The sequence below is a fragment of the Ascochyta rabiei genome, chromosome 10 (genome assembly GCF_004011695.2).
Source record: "Ascochyta rabiei chromosome 10, complete sequence".
In the NCBI taxonomy this organism is placed as follows: Eukaryota; Fungi; Ascomycota; class Dothideomycetes; order Pleosporales; family Didymellaceae; genus Ascochyta; species Ascochyta rabiei.
This window is the reverse complement of record NC_082414.1, coordinates 460,370-476,212: the sequence shown is the minus strand read 5'-3', so window position 1 is coordinate 476,212 and position 15,843 is coordinate 460,370. Positions and strand designations below refer to the sequence as shown.

Sequence of the window (15,843 nt, the reverse complement as noted above, 5' to 3'; positions counted from 1 at the left end):
ATGCCATGATCCTGCTTTCTTTGTGGATGATTCTCCTGGGCAGACGCGGTACTTGGCAGGAGGGAAGCAGCTCCGCCGCGGGGCACCTGGTCTCGGCATAGCGTTGGCGATGCGGCAGAATCCAGATGCGGCAGATGCGGCCGATTCGGGCTATGATATCATTGTTGTGCACGGTGTTTACTCAAAGCCTTATCCGCGGTCGGCGGTCGGCGGTCGGCAGTCGGCGGTCGGCGGTCCCTTTTCGGCGTTGATGGTATGGTGGGTTGGGCATGAGTTTGGTCAGGGGCACGCACACTCCTTGGATCCACCACCTGGGCACTGTTATTAATGTTGGAATACGTTTGGATTAGTCGGTAGCGGCGAGGGCAATAACAACAAAGCGTCACAGCACGCCGTCCAGGTCAAGCCGTGTTGAGACGCACGACGGTTGCGGAATGCTCATTGGTTGCCATGCGCAGCGTTAGCACAAAACAAACCAGACCACACCCCGCAACCACCAAAGCTGGCGGTGCCATCACCACAGTCTCTCCACGAGATCGTCCCAATCGGCTCATCCCCTCTTGCATCGCCAAATCCGTGAACCGCTTCCCGTGTTTGTCTGTTGCTTTGCTGCCGGTCTCGTTGTTTGTGTGGGAAGCTGCGACGATTGGAGCTGCAGGCGTGCCTTCCCTGCGGTCGTTGCATGTTTTGCTTTTGCCTTTGCCTTTGCCTTTGCCTTTGCCTTTGCTTTTGCTTTTGCTTCTGACCACCGCCATGGCTTCAGACCCCAACAGACAGAGCTTCCCGATGCCCATGCCGCCACCGCCGCTACACACTCGCTCCAGTGAGATGGACCGCCCCGGCACGCCCTCCCAGGAGGCCTTCATCAGCCCGCGACAGACGCCTCAGGGCAGCCCCAGCAAAAGCCACCAGCCACCGGGCGCGTTCGACCTCCCGCACGTGTTCGAAAATGCTATGAAGCTGTTCCCCACCATGGGCTCGCCCTCGAAACAGAAGCCGGACACACCCACCTCCCCCAGCAGGCTGAAGATTGGCACCAACGTCGACCCTGCTGCGGGAGACGTCACCACGCTCTCAGCAGGCAGTCCCACGCGCAAGTCGAACCAAGAAAACACGCCGCCGGCCGCTCGGCCGACCACGCACAAGGACGCTAGCTTCCTCACACACGCTGCGCAGTCGCGACAGGAGCCGTATCGATCGCGGGAAGCAGAAGGCTCGCAACGGTACTACCCTGCACCCCAGCGTCTCTCGGCCGAGGAGCTGGAGAAAGCTAGGAAGCCAGCAGTGAAGCGTCTGGCCAACGTCACGCAGCTTTGTAGGTACTGGCCACCGACTGGCATCGAGTCACGCTAACGCCTTGTTCAGACTTCCTCGACTACTACTACGATCTCCTCACCTACGTACACACCCGCCAGAACCGCCTCAGCCAATTCAAGGCTCAGAACCCCGCGCCGCCTGAGACACCGGAAGCTGAATACGACGATGCTCTCACACAATACCTAGGCCGCGAGCGCGCCAACCTCCGCAAGCGCCGCACTCGACTGAGGCAGGGCGACTTCCAGATCCTCACACAGGTTGGCCAGGGAGGCTACGGCCAGGTGTTCCTGGCGCAGAAGAAGGACACAAAGGAAGTGTGCGCTTTGAAGGTCATGAGCAAAACACTGTTGTTCAAGCTGGACGAGGTCCGCCACGTCCTGACGGAACGTGATATTCTGACGACAGCGAAGAGCGAGTGGCTTGTTCGACTTCTGTATGCCTTCCAAGACGAGAAGAGCATCTACCTGGCTATGGTACGTCTGACGTCGCTTCTGTCACAGCACATCCACTGATACATCGTAGGAGTATGTCCCTGGCGGCGACTTCCGTACGCTGTTGAACAACACTGGGGTTCTGCATAACCGACACGCGCGATTCTACATTGCTGAGATGTTCTCTTGCGTCGATTCCCTGCACCAGCTTGGCTACATTCACCGTGATCTGAAGCCCGAAAACTTCCTCATCGATAGCACTGGCCACGTCAAGTTGACCGACTTTGGTCTAGCAGCCGGCATGCTTGCTCCTATCAAGATTGAGTCTATGCGCATCAAGCTACAGTCGGTGAGCGATGTCATCTCGCCCTTTGGACGTCCTGTGGAAGAGCGAAGCGCAGCCCAGCGCCGAGACAACTACCGATCCCTACGCGAGCGAGACGTCAACTACGCGAAGAGTATCGTTGGAAGCCCAGACTACATGGCACCTGAAGTCCTCAAGGGAGAGGAATACGACTTCACAGTCGACTACTGGAGCTTAGGATGCATGCTCTTCGAAGCCCTGGCTGGATACCCGCCGTTCGCTGGTGCTACTGTGGATGAGACGTGGCAGAATCTGAAGCAGTGGAAGAAGGTCCTGCGCAAGCCAGTCTACGAAGATCCAGCGTATTTCTTGTCCAAGCGTACCTGGGATCTCATTGTCCGTCTGGTTGCTTCCAAGTCGACTCGTTTCCGCGGCATCTCAGAGATTCATGCACACCAGTACTTCGCAGAAGTGGACTGGACGAAGCTGAGGGAGAACAAGGCGCCATTCGTGCCAGAGCTGGATAGTGACACCGACGCGGGATACTTTGACGACTTTGGCAGCGAAGCCGACATGGCCAAGTACAAGGAGGTGCACGACAAGCAAGCAGCATTGGAGGCCATGGCGGAGCGCGATGAGAAGATGAACAAGGGACTTTTTGTAGGATGTAAGTGCAAGCCAACTGCTCCAACACTTCAGATCACTAACGGTAAGACAGTCACTTTCCGTCACAAGAAGACAGCAGACGAGAATGGCAAGCCTGCCAGCCCGAGGAAACCTCTCGGCGCAGTCGAAGAGAACTTTGGTACCATCTTCTAGCCTCGAGTCGATCAGAGCCATGCATCCTCGCGCTGGCTGTGCCCGTGGTGAGTTTCGATTCTAAGCCTAGGTGGGCAACCTTTGAAGCATACGAAATTTGACGTTGGGACGAGTAATGAGCCAAACGGACGAGGGAAAGATTTGCATCACGTCAATATTGCGTTGTACTTTGGCGTTATTGCATTTGGTCGGTGGACAAGGACTGCAGCATTGTATTAGGTAGCGGTCGAGGGGGCACATGATTCAAAGATACCCATACTCTTCCATCCGTCGCTCACCACTGATATCCCCGCACTTTTTTACGGTTGCGCGTTATCACGTGATGGACACTAGCGCGTGTCCATCCATCCATCACCAAGGAACGCTCTCCTAGAAACACAGCCACTCTCCACTGTTCTACCCTGCATTCACACAGCGCAGCGATGCCTGGCCTCGTCCGGCGTGGGCGAAAGCGCCCCTCGCCTGAAGAACCAGACGAATCATCCGACTCCGACCTCCCCACGCCCGTCTCTGTGAACGGCAAACGCGCTCGTTACAGCCGTGACGCGTCTGGCACTCGCAACCACGCACACGCCCAAAACTTCTCGGCCAACGGCGCATACGCGGAGGATGTATTTCAACCTGGCTCGATCGTGCGAGTCAAACTCAAGAACTTCGTCACCTACACCGCTGCTGAGTTCCATCTGGGGCCCAGCCTGAACATGGTTATCGGACCAAACGGAACGGGAAAGAGCACGCTCGTGTGCGCAATCTGTTTGGGGCTGGGATGGTCATCCGACAACCTGGGAAGAGCCAAGGAGCTGAGTGCGTTCGTCAAGCATGGCGCTGCTGAAGCCGAGATCGAGATCGAACTGGCCAGAGCAGGAGACATGCGGACAAATCCAGTCGTGACCCGCATCTTGCGCAGGGAGGACAACAAGACAGTGTTCCTCCTCAACGGAAAGCACTCTACCAAGGCTGCTGTTATGGACCTGTGTAATCGTTTTGCTATCCAGATCGACAACCTTTGTCAATTTTTGCCTCAGGACCGGGTCGTCGAGTTCGCCAAGATGAAAGATACTGAGCGACTACGGGCGACTCTGGGTGCTGCAGCCCGTCCGGAAATGAGCGAGTGGCACAACCAACTCAAGGTCCTGCGCGAAGAGGAAAAGGACCTTGGGGCCAAGCGGCACGACGATGATGAACATCTCAAGCAGCTCCAAGCCCTGCAGAATACTACACGGGGCGATGTCGAAAGATGGAACCAGCGTCAGGAGCTTGCAATCAAGTCGGAAGCCCTCGAGAAAGTCCGGCCTATTATTGAATTGAGGCTGCGCAAGTCGGAATATAAAAAGGTCAAGGATGACTTCCAAGCAGCGAAGCGGGGGCTGGATGAGCTGAACAACGAGGTAGAGCCCATCAGGCAAGCTGGGGCAGCAGCGCAGACTTATCATGATCAAGTCAACCAAGTCGTCCAGCGACGCAAGCAGATGATGGATATGGTCAAGAAGCAGGCAGAGAAAAAAGCCCAGGCGATCAGCACAGAAAAACAGGTCATTGATGGATTTCAAGGTCAAATCACTGGTGAAATGCGTTCTAAGCAAGGCCGTCAGCAGGACATAGCTCGCTTCACCAAGAAGGTCTCCGATCTCGAGCGGAAGCGACATGAACGACCCGTCGATTACGATCAAGCAGCATATCAGCAGCGCAAGGACGAATTGCGACAGGAGTATTCATCGGCCGAACGTCGCATAACAGATCTGAGAGGCATCATGTCGTCCATCCAAGCTCGAGTCCAGGATTTCAAAGCTCAGAGAACAGCGGTTCAGCAACAGCGAGACCGACTCGACACTCAGAGCGGCAAGCAAAGCAGTCTGCTACAGAAGATCTCTCCTGAGACAGCCAAGGCCTGGGAATGGTTCGAGGCGAACAAAGCGCAACTGCCTCTCAAGGGCGAAGTCTATGGACCTCCAATCTTGAAGTGCCGAATCACAGACCCTAAATATGCAGACGCTGTGGACAGTCAGATGAGATTAGGCGATGTTGTGGCCATGACGTGCACCAACAATGACGATCAGAGGCTCTTACTTCGTGAAATGACTGGCAAGGATAAGCTTGGGCTACACGGCATTTACCTCAGGACGTCGCCCAAGCCGTTGTCTTCCTACCAGTCACCTGTGGCTGCATCGGATCTTGCCCAATACGGATTCGAGGGCTACCTTCGCGACTACATTACAGGGCCCGACCCAGTCATTGCGATGCTCTGCGACAACGTGAGACTGAACAGGGTTGCTTTTGCCTCAAAGGCCATCACTGATCAGCAGCACGCCGCTGCGTCGAACAGCCCGATTCAGGCATGGGTCAGCGGCAGGGAAGTATACAGAATTACCACACGAAAGGAGTACGGCGTGTCGTCCACTGCAGTCAACCATCTCAAGCAGGGACGGTTCTTCGTCGATCAACCCGTCAACTCGGATGAGAAATTGCGTCTCGACGAACAATTGCAGGAGCTGAATCGTGAAGGCAACGCAATGGCAGCACAGCATACCGAGGCCAAGGCCGAGCTCAACCAGCTTCTTGAGAAGAACAAGGCAGTGAAAGAACAGAAGGTGAGTTCCAGAATACATGCTACAGAGGAACGTGCTGACTTTGTCAGGATGATATAGTGAGAGAGGAGACTGCCATACGAAAGGCTGTTGCGGAATGGGAAGCCCTTCCTCGTATGATTGGTAGGTGTCTTGGATGTATTCTTCAACAAGCTCTATTAACAGCATTAAGATCAGAACAAGAACGAGTTGCAGCAGTACATTGACTTGAACGCACAAACAAGCGACCGAATCCGGGAGATCAAGGCCCAGTCACGACTGTGTTCGCTCAAGATTGCTAACCTCACTCTGGAGTATGCCGTATGTCTTCCATCTTCCTGTGCTGTGCTTATTGCTCACGATAGCAGAAATCTGTCACCGAGTTCCGTCGCCTTCACGAGAATTTTGTCGAGGCTGAAATCCGTCTGATCGAAGCTGCGTCGGAAGTCAGAGCGCTCGAAAAGGAGAACAAGTTGGTCCTAGAGCGACTCCGATCAAAACAAGTGCTGGTCGCTCAGCTGGAGCAGATGGCTAACACTATGAAAGAAGAGGTTCGACAAGCTCACGTCAGGACTCAGGCGCTACTGGATGACTGCACAGGGGAGGAAAAACAGATTGTGCTTTCGTACAAGGACCTCCCAAGCGTCGCAGAGCTGGACGACGAGATCCAGTCGGTCAATGCTCGACTCGAAATGATGTCTGGAGGTAGCGCTCAGGCTGTCAAGACATACGAAACCCGCGAGCAACTAATCCGAAAGACACAAGACTCTCTGGACAAGCATGCCGCAGCCTTGAGGGAGGCGCAAGACAAGATCAAATCCATCAAAGATCCGTTTGAGAAGGAATTGGATGCACTCATCGCGAAAATCAGCGATGCATTCGCACACAACTTCGCACAGATTGGCTGCGCTGGGGAGGTCTCGGTGTACAAGGATGATGACGACTTCAACGCCTGGTCCATTCAGATTTCAGTTCGCTTCCGGTGAGCATTCTCACATGCTCCGCATCTTTATTGTGACTAACGTTCTTTCAGCGAGGGCGAGTCCATGTCCGTCCTCAACGCTAATCGTCAATCGGGTGGTGAGCGCGCCGTCTCGACCATCTTCTACCTTATGGCCCTGCAAGACCTTGCACAGGCACCGTTCCGCGTCGTCGACGAGATCAACCAGGGCATGGACCCGCGCAACGAGCGCATGGTGCACGAGCGGATGGTTGACATCGCTTGTCAAGAGCGTACGAGCCAATATTTTCTCATCACACCGAAGTTGCTCTCGGGTTTGAAATTCCATCCAAAGATGAAGGTCCACATCATCAACAGCGGTGAGCATATCCCGAAGAGTACGACTACAAAGGACGAGTGGAACCTCAAGGACATGGCAAAGGTTGCGCTTGCGGTCAGGGGACGTGTTAGTGCTGCTGCCTGAGCTTCAAGACAGATATATTTCGATATTTATCGAAGGCGTTATCGGTTGCGAGGCTATTTCTGCATTTTCACAGGCACAGATACCAAAGCTGGGGCGCTTTGGACACTGATGGGGGCGTAGCGTCGTCCGTGCGACCTCACCTACGACGTCAGCATCGTTTTGCTAAACATAGTAGTGCTACTATAGGTAACGCACACACTGGCAAAGAACAAGCTCACTCGAAGATCATCCTTTCAGCCTCTGCCGTGCACACGAGGCTCTCCGGTCTTGGCCGTTACTGGGTACCACAGCTTGAACGTTTTGTATCCCCGATCAGCCATGACGGTTCTACAGCTTCCAACGGCTCAGTGAAAACTGCGCAATGTTTCCTGGTTGCTCTTGTTCTCCATGACTGGCTGCGCTTTACGAAGTGTAGCGCATCGCTGCCCATCACGATGAGTGCACAGCAGGCAAGACCCTGACCGCACTTCCCATATATGACCCATTGCCCATCGCCCGTCCACTCTCTCCCCGCACATCCTCTCATCAAGCCCACCACCCAACAAGCCAAAAACAATGCTATCCCTACTCTTCACCACACTCTCCCTCCTCACCCTCTCCACCACCGCCCTCCCATTCTCGAACCAAGCCCCTCCCACCGCGGAACAATGGACCATCCCCTCCCTCTCTATGCACATGATGACGCGCTACACGGGCCTCCCTGGCTCCCAACCCTGGCCCGAATCGACCCAGTTCCCCTCCACCATCGCCTTCGACGTCAACATGCCGAACAACCACACCGCGCACTGCCGCGCTGAGTGGGCTAATGGCACGCTGCCTGATGTTGGGGATTCGATGGGTTGTACGGGGGAGGGGCCGGGGAGGGTCAGGTTTCGGATGAGGGAGTATACAGAGTTGGGACACAGGAGGCCGGAGCTGGGGTTTGTGCTGAGCGTTTGGAGGGACGACAGGCAGCCGTGAGTGATACTTTTCTCAACTTTGGCTCTCGCTCCGAGGCGGTGGGGTTGCGGTCGTGCGTGGCCAGCCGTGGAGACGACGTCCTTGCTTATCTGTGACCCGGTGTTTCTAGCAACCAGCACACGATCCTCATGGGCGAGACGCCGGTCACGGCGAATGATCCATCCGAGCCCTCGAGCTACCTCACTTGCTTGCTTGGCGCGCCGTTCGATGGGCTGCGGTGCAGCATCGCGGGACTGATGAGCGTGCGGAGGGCGTTGGTGCTCGAGGCGCGTGTTGAGGAGGGTGGGGATGGGGATGTGGATACAGAAAAGAGCGCACTCGTAACAACATCTCTGGAACGCTGAAGTTGCGACAAAGACCCCAGCTGGGTCAGTGGCGGGATAATTCGTGCCGTCGTGTCTAAGCCCGTCGTTGTTTGTTGACTTTCGTTGCTGGGCGGTGGGGTTGCACGACATATGTAGTGTGTGCCCTTGTATTTCTACACAGTCAATATCTGCACCTTTTCCTGTCGTACAAAGTACTACGAAGTACTACGAAATAAGCTTCACCCCACCTCTCTTTCAATATCATAAGACTCAACCATCTCCTTCTCGAATTCCACTCAAGACGCCATGCTCGTTCACTCATTCGTCGAGTCAATCGCCACTTGCTGAGATGAGATTGAGTAGATGAGAGAAGATGACATGAGACGAAACGAAACGGAACGAAACGAGAGAAGAAAAAAATGGGGAAAGAAAAAGGAAGGAAAAGCTTCCTCTAGATCCCCATAATAATAAAGGATGTGCAAGGTAACGGTACACAAACGGCGGAACCGCCGTCGTGCAATGTACTGCCTGCCTGCCTGCATGCATGCATGCATGGACCACGGATCCAAACTGGTTTATCTGCGCTTGTGTTGATTTAGCCGTCCGTTGGTCCGTGGATGTATTTGTTTGTTTCTTCATCTCTGTCCACATCTACACCGACACGCGGCGATATCTGTATTCGATTATTCCTCGTGGCTAGCGTTTGTGGTCTCGCGGTTGTCTATCCACTTACCCAATCTCAGACTCGTCGCGATTCACCTGGCCATTCTTACAGGCTTCGTTCGGCTTCCTTCCATCGAGTCGACGCGGCGTTGCTGTCTGCGTCCGGATCGGGATCTGCTTGTGTCGCTGGCTGCTGCGGGGAGAAAGTCGATAATGTGCTCTGCGCTGCTGCTGTCTTCTTTTCTCGCGAAGATGAAGCGCTCGAGGAGCGTGTGGAGTGCATACGGCATCAGATCCGCAGGTCACCGAGAGGAAGAAGCGTTCGAGATGCAGAGATTGGTAGGTGCAGATTCCGACACGGCATGGTGGCTGGTATGTGACGTGACTTGAGATGATCGCGGGCTTACGGACAGAGCAGGACCATGTTGTCAAGCGCGCAGATGCACCTGGTGGGGTGGATGACGCGAATGTAGAGGTCGCCACCGACTCGCTTTCAGCACCGCCTGCTTCCGCCTTCTCGCCATCCGTTTCTGTACCTGTATCTGCGATCTCGCATCTGCACGGTGCTACGATCCCGCCTGTGCCGTCTGCTCTGCCAACTACTTCTACCCCGCGCCTTGACTCTGCAGCTATCGCGGGCTTGTGCACTGCGATCGGTGTGCTTGTTCTGCTCGTCTGTGCCGTACTAGGAATTCGTGTACAGAGGAAGAAGAGGATGAACTTGTTGAGTGGGGATGTTGACGAGGTGGAGAGGGTGTCCGGTAGTGTTGCGAGTAGAGAGTATTTTGTCGAGGAGAGCAAAGAGGGGGTGCTTGTTGAGGATGAGGAGGTTTGGGAGGATGATGGTGGTAGGAAGGGAATGAGTTTGCCGAGGAGGATGTGGTGAGGGAGTCTCTATCTCTAGTAGAGTATTGGGGTGCATGTGAGGTGGAGGTGATGGACGATGGCGTGGTTTTTCCGCCGCGGGGTTCGTTTTGTTTGATTGATTCTCTGTTTTTTATGGTATGTATATCTTTTTCGTATATAGACAGATCATGAGAAGAGCTGGACATGCAGGTATAATAGATAATGAAGCCAGTTCGCCCTAGGTAGAACATGTCAATGGCTCTCGGGATTTACATTCTACATTCTGAACCACAAAGCGTCCGAGATCTGTCGTCTATATCCAGCCCTTCAATTGTCCGTGACCTCCACACGAATAATCCCTTTTTGTTGTGTTTAGCCAAGGCAACTTACAAGAAAAGCGTTGCAACTATCGCATTGCTGACGTCCCGTTTCAGTATGGAACGCAAGATGCCAGAACACGTGCATCTTGTAACCCATCTCCTCGGCAGCCGAAGCAGTTTTTCTTGTCAGTATTCATATGTGGTGGCTAACTGATGTACTGTGCTGGCTATGGCCGCATTCGAAGTACAGATCCATGCTCGACTTTGTCAATATCGGTTTGCTCTTTGAGGGTGCAGGATACTTACGAGCAGTCATAGTTGTTTTTCCAGCGAACGAAGCTATCGGCTGAGGTGTGTACGTCCGACAACGTCGATCTTTGATGCAATGTTGCGTTTGTGCGGGGTCAAATGTCGTGCTTGAACTATACACAAATAGACATCCGTAGCAGAGACTGCGATAAATCATCCTATATAAGCGAAGAAAGGCTGTGGATATAAAGTCAACGAGTTTGCGGCTGTAGTGTAGGCCCAGAACTTAGCACCATCTCAAAATTCAAGATGGCAACCACGACCCACATCAAAGAGACCACGAACGCCGAGGGTACACCAATTAAGCTCGCAGTAGCCTACGATGACAAGGTCCACAACTATTCCAAGTACGCATCTTACCTTCCAGTGTACGATACCACCACCAAGTTCCCACCTACAGAACTCTTCGATTTCGACGATCGCGGCCACCACGCCGAACCCGGTAAAGCCAACTTGCTTTCGAAGGAAAACACCAACCTTAAAGTCACCAAGCTTACACCGCGGACTGGTACTGAAATCACCGGCCTGCAGCTCTCACAGCTCACGCCAGCTCAAAAAGACGACCTCGCCCTCCTCATCGCCGAACGAGGCGTTGTAATCTTCCGCGACCAAGACTTCAAAGACATCGGCCCAGCTGCCCAGAAGGAATTTGGCCAGCATTTCGGCCGCCTCCACGTCCACCCTGTTGGCGCTCACGTCAAGGACCATATCGAGTTCCACTCGATCTATTTGGGGAAAGACAACCTATACCGCCTCGGCCGCAGCGATGGCAAGCTCACCACCACGGGTTACCACTCCGATGTCTCGTATGAACATCAGCCGCCTGGTATCACGCTTTTGACTCTGTTGCAAGTCCCCGAGACAGGCGGAGATACGGCGTGGACGAGCCAAGCAGCGGCCTATGATCGACTGTCTGAGCCGCTGAGAGCTTTCCTCGAGGGGCTGAGAGCGGAGCATAGCGGGTTTCCTCAAGCCGAGAACGCTAGGAGAGACGGGCACTTTGTACGCAGAGAGCCAGTGAAGAGCTACCATCCAATCGTTCGAGTGCATCCTGTGACGAGGCAGAAGGTCTTGTTTGTGAACCCGGGCTTTACGAAGAGAATTGTGGGGCTGAAGACTGAGGAGAGCGAGGCGATTCTGAAGTTGTTGTTTACGGTTCGTGATCTCCCTTTCGAGTAATCAGGGCTGTTGGAAGCTGACCATCGATAGCACATCTCGCAAAGCCAAGATATCCAGGCTCGCGTCAAGTGGGATGACCGGACTGTTGCACTTTGGGACAATCGTGTGACAGCACACACTGCTATCAGTGATTACAACACCAGTGATGAAGGGGAGGGACTACGTCAAGGTTTCCGCATTACAACTCTCGGTGAAGTCCCAATAGGCGTCAATGGCCTGAAGTCAGAGTGGGATTGAGGCTTATCAACAACTCAAAATCCGCTGCCGCGAGGTATCTGAAACATGTCGTTCATGCTTGGTAGAATCAATGCCCCTGCTCCCCAATAGTCAAGACCGGCCAAGACCCTTCTCGTCCATATCCTCCCGGTGAGCTTCTCTGTCCGGTGTCCCACGATCGCGACAGAGGGGCTTAGAGCATGCACTTGCCCATTTCAGACCTGCAACTTGAGTTCTGCTGTCTCCCTCCCGGCGGTCTCGTGATAAGCTTGAAAATCATCGTCGTAGAGTCTTTGCGCTCGCTCGTCGCCTCCTTCACCACACAACCTCAACACTGATGGAAATTGCGGAAGTCCCCTGATTTCAGGTAAAGGCTCCTCCGACAGGTCTGAGTCTGAGTCTTCTTTCAAATCTGATTCGTCCGAGGTCTCATCAACGTCATCGATACCTGATATTGAAAATCGTCTCCTCAGCTTCAGTCTGAAGACGAATGTGTTTGTCAATGCCCCCCTGACCATGATAAAGTCAACGACGACTTGCTTGACGTGCTTGCCAGCCAGTTATTCTTCAAGATGCTCCAGGTATTGGGCGGACGTCGTCACAAAGACCAGTAAGTCATCGTGATTGGAAGATTGTAACAATCGGTCCGAAAATAAGCTTTTCGCGTAATTCCAGCGATCTTCCACCGTCCCGGGTAGGAATGATCGCGTATCTTTCGGCGGCTCCTCTGAGGTTTCACCGACATCCTGGGTTCGCTCCTTGGATGGCCTAACCGTGGCTTGAGGAGCTTGTTGCAGACCTACCGATAATTCCTGCTAGGATGGCTTATGCTCAAGTGCCTTAGCTAATGACTCTAACACAAGCCGCGATCCCAAATACTGGACGAACTGCTGTGTTGCTTCATCAACTCTCTCAGCTGAACGCGGTGTGGAATGTGGTTCAGTTGAGAATTCTTCCATTGGGCCGATTGTGTCTTGTAACGAATTGGCCAAGGCTGGATGGTTTGTTGCTGGCCTAGACTGTGTGAGCAACTCCATAACCTGCTCGTGATTCGCATTGAGTACCATCATACGCGTTATCATTTCCGCCATTTCTCAGTTCTGCTGCAAAAAGCCGGCCAGAGCGACAGCCAAATTGCCCTGCGATGGCTGTGCCACGTCATGAGTTATTTCTTGTTTCTCGGAGGTGTGGTCAGAAGGCTGTGCTGGTACGGGAGTGGCTTCTTGCTGTTCAGAGCGTAATGTCGATGGCTTGCTTTTTTGGAACGTTATGGGAGTAATCGCCGTACACGGCCGGCGGAGTGTAAGGTGCTAAGTCTCATTCTGGTGGTGAATTGCGCACAGGGCTGCCGTATAGCATCGGTCTCCCTCTTCCTCGCCCTCGACTAAAGCCTTGAGAACCGGGGCCTTGGTGTATTGGTATGTGTGTGTCGCCATGCGTGTGCAGCCTGAGAGCGAGTAGTAATAGCCACTGTTTCAATCATGTCATCCACCCTGATTCATACATCGTGAGAAGAGAGGGGGCATACTGTCAGCCGAGGACTTCAGAGGGCAAGGTGTATAAAAGTCTGTGCTTGTTCGTAACACAGTGCATTTACCAGAAGACGTAGGAGTTGTCGACTTCTTTCACCTTCGGCGACAAAAAACGAAGCAAACTGGAGCTATGACTCGACGTGGTTCAAGAACATGTATCAAGGAGGCCCTGGGTTTCATTCAAACAACGACGAGAATGCCTGCCTGAACGAAATGCAAATGTTGCCCTGAGACCAATGAAGATGAAATGAGACAATGCTGCAAATGGATTCTCCGAGGAATTGGCTCTTACTCCACTTATGAGTTGTATAACAATTATGCTGAAAGTGCGTGTTTGCTGTTGGGATGTCGTTGCCGTCGTAGCTCAATGGGAAAGTATCGCCGAGGCTGCCCCATCGGTAGCATCTGCCGAAAGTGACGCCTAATCGCACAAGCATCACCACCGTCCCACGCTGTCTTCGTGTCTCCCCTTTCCTGCGTAGTCGTCTAGTTGCCCCTGACTCTGGCTTTGCACGAACAAACTGTCGCCGGATCCGGCGTGTGTGCAGACGGCCCAGTTTGAATTTTTCAGAAATCAAGATGGATGCCTTTGGAGCCAGGTGCCGAGAGTCGAACAGAGACCGTGCAAAGGCGCAGATGGATGTTTCAATCCCTAGCAGGCCTTGCATCCTGTTTCGACTCTCGTTCCCTGACCCTGGGGCTAAACAGGGGCGAGCGCGGCAAAAGTAGGGATGGGGGGCCTGTCCCGAGCCGCAGCCGCGTGTATCTTTGCACGCCGAACACCTGAGCGATCTGGAGCTAAATGCGTCCAGTACTTGCTTTGACAAATTCTACAAGAGGCGCGGGAGGGAAGTGTACCGTACCAAGATCTCACCAGCGATGGGCTGGTGTTCTTATTCCTGCAGTCTCGTGCCCACAATGATATTTCAGGTTAAGCAGGGATCCATACACCCGCAGGGTTGATCCACAGAGCCTCCGTCCCCATGCGTCCACACCGGAACACTGACCAGATTCAAGTAAGATCCCAGAGATTTGCCTGCCGGACGGTGTACCTGCATTCGACTCGATGTTTTGTGCGCGGTGTCGACCAATTGACTCGTTGTACCATATCCACCACGGACCGGCAAAATGGCTTCCCTGAGGTCGAGACATGTTGCCTGCTCCACATCGCGGATGTGCTGGAAAGAGACAGAGATTTACGGTACGGGCGTTAGACCATGGCGAGATATATAAGTCGACTTGGGCCCTGCTCATGCAAACCATCGCTGTACCAGGTCATCCAGCGGATCAATCAGAATCCCTACCTACCATCAACATGCGCGGCCTTGCTTTCCTCGCAAATGCGACATGCGCTCTATTCGCAAGGACCGGCCTTGCTGCACCGGCTGCATGCCCTGCTCCCGTGGTTACTACTACCTCGACCTCAGTTCCTGCTTTGTCTACGATTTACCAGTTCCCAGCTGGCTCTGGCGCCTGGGTGGAGAACATTGCTGAGCGCTCCAATGGCCAGCTCCTCGTCACCCGCATGTTCACTCCCGAACTCTGGCTCATCGACCCGGAGACTGGTTCTGCTGAGTTGGTCTACAGCTTCCCCGGTGCCAACTCAGTGACTGGCATTACACCTACTGGCAACAACGACGAGTTTGCTGTTGCAGTCGGTAACGTCGATGCCGCCACATTCACACCTGAGGCTGGCAGCTGGAGCACCTGGAAACTCAGCATGTCGGAAGCCGAGGCAACCGCTACACTCATCACCAAGCTTCCTGAGGCCAAGTTCCTCAACGGCATGGGCTCGTTCGAAGCTGGAGAATCGAAGGGTCTTCTCATCACTGACTCAGTCGTTGGTGGTATCTGGGCTGTTGACCTTGCGACTGGTGCCAACAGCCTTGCTCTGCAGGACGACACCATGATCGCACCCGCCGGCGCCGCCTTCGCTGTTGGCATCGATGGCTTCCGTATCAAGGGTGACTACCTCTACTATACCGTTTTCGCTGGCGGTGTCCTTCGCCGGATCAACGTCGAGTACCCCTCTGGCGCCGATCTCGCTGCCGGGACTGCTACATTGAAGCAGATCGCTGTCGAGGAGCTTGCGAACACTGGCGGTTCTTTCGACGACCTTGACGTTGCAGCTGACGGCACCGTCTACGTCACCACAAACCCTGAGAACACCGTCGTCAAGTTCGCTGCTGCTGGTGGCAAGCCCACTCTCGTTGCTGGCAACGCTGGGAGTTTGGCTCTTGCTGGCGCGTCATCCGCCCTTCTGTCCAAGATCGCTGCCAATGTTCTGTACGTTACCACGTCCGGTGGCGTTGCTGCGCCTGTCAACGGCACCTTGTCTGAGGCCGGCAAGATCATGAAGATTGTCTTGTAAGCGACGACAAGCTCGAACGTTGAAAAAATATTCAAAACAAATAAACATTATAGAAATGAATTGCTTCCCTGCTGGAGACTTCATTTCCACTGGAAATCGTGTATGGACCAAGTCATGAACGCTAAATACAGGGGTATAGGGAATCGGTGACACAAGAACACCAGACGAACGTCGCGCAACCAACTCCAGATGATGCTCCAACCTGAACAAGACACAGCACACATGCTCGTTAGAACCATAGCATGCGCGAGACCTCCGTCATCCATGACTGATTCTTGCCAGC

At 53.9% G+C, this 15,843-nt stretch overlaps 7 protein-coding genes across 7 annotated transcripts, besides 5 other annotated features; 6 read left to right on the top strand and 1 right to left on the bottom strand.

Moving 5' to 3' along the window:
* Positions 1 to 195: 195 nt before the first annotated feature.
* Positions 196 to 236: a tandem repeat.
* Positions 237 to 685: 449 nt separating this feature from the next.
* Positions 686 to 744: a tandem repeat.
* Positions 745 to 753: 9 nt separating this feature from the next.
* Positions 754 to 2,871, top strand: EKO05_0006271 (serine/threonine-protein kinase dbf2; the record flags this gene model as incomplete). Its single annotated transcript, XM_038940619.1, has 4 exons — positions 754 to 1,315; positions 1,366 to 1,790; positions 1,840 to 2,719; positions 2,771 to 2,871. 4 exons carry the CDS (start codon positions 754 to 756, stop codon positions 2,869 to 2,871), a joined length of 1,968 nt encoding a protein of 655 aa, XP_038797775.1.
* Positions 2,872 to 3,293: 422 nt separating this feature from the next.
* Positions 3,294 to 6,859, top strand: EKO05_0006270 (Structural maintenance of chromosomes protein 5; the record flags this gene model as incomplete). The annotated part of the gene is made up of 5 exons (XM_038940354.1): positions 3,294 to 5,459; positions 5,507 to 5,579; positions 5,629 to 5,756; positions 5,804 to 6,417; positions 6,469 to 6,859. The coding sequence occupies 5 exons, from the start codon at positions 3,294 to 3,296 to the stop codon at positions 6,857 to 6,859; spliced, it is 3,372 nt and encodes a 1,123-aa protein (XP_038797774.1).
* Positions 6,860 to 7,414: 555 nt separating this feature from the next.
* EKO05_0006269 (uncharacterized protein) lies at positions 7,415 to 7,819 on the top strand (the record flags this gene model as incomplete). The annotated part of the gene is made up of 1 exon (XM_038940259.2): positions 7,415 to 7,819. The coding sequence occupies one exon, from the start codon at positions 7,415 to 7,417 to the stop codon at positions 7,817 to 7,819; it is 405 nt and encodes a 134-aa protein (XP_038797773.2).
* A 650-nt stretch (positions 7,820 to 8,469) lies between these two features.
* Positions 8,470 to 8,511: a tandem repeat.
* A 128-nt stretch (positions 8,512 to 8,639) lies between these two features.
* Positions 8,640 to 8,679: a tandem repeat.
* Positions 8,680 to 9,039: 360 nt separating this feature from the next.
* EKO05_0006268 (uncharacterized protein) lies at positions 9,040 to 9,673 on the top strand (the record flags this gene model as incomplete). Its single annotated transcript, XM_038940406.2, has 2 exons — positions 9,040 to 9,159; positions 9,206 to 9,673. 2 exons carry the CDS (start codon positions 9,040 to 9,042, stop codon positions 9,671 to 9,673), a joined length of 588 nt encoding a protein of 195 aa, XP_038797772.2.
* Positions 9,310 to 9,346: a tandem repeat.
* Positions 9,674 to 10,511: 838 nt separating the features above from the next.
* Positions 10,512 to 11,678, top strand: EKO05_0006267 (uncharacterized protein; the record flags this gene model as incomplete). The annotated part of the gene is made up of 2 exons (XM_038940496.1): positions 10,512 to 11,417; positions 11,472 to 11,678. The coding sequence occupies 2 exons, from the start codon at positions 10,512 to 10,514 to the stop codon at positions 11,676 to 11,678; spliced, it is 1,113 nt and encodes a 370-aa protein (XP_038797771.1).
* A 194-nt stretch (positions 11,679 to 11,872) lies between these two features.
* EKO05_0006266 (uncharacterized protein) lies at positions 11,873 to 12,175 on the bottom strand (the record flags this gene model as incomplete). The annotated part of the gene is made up of 1 exon (XM_038946067.1): positions 11,873 to 12,175. One exon carries the CDS (start codon positions 12,173 to 12,175, stop codon positions 11,873 to 11,875), a length of 303 nt encoding a protein of 100 aa, XP_038797770.1.
* Positions 12,176 to 14,504: 2,329 nt separating this feature from the next.
* On the top strand, positions 14,505 to 15,560 carry EKO05_0006265 (uncharacterized protein; the record flags this gene model as incomplete). The annotated part of the gene is made up of 1 exon (XM_038946066.1): positions 14,505 to 15,560. One exon carries the CDS (start codon positions 14,505 to 14,507, stop codon positions 15,558 to 15,560), a length of 1,056 nt encoding a protein of 351 aa, XP_038797769.1.
* Positions 15,561 to 15,843: the final 283 nt, after the last annotated feature.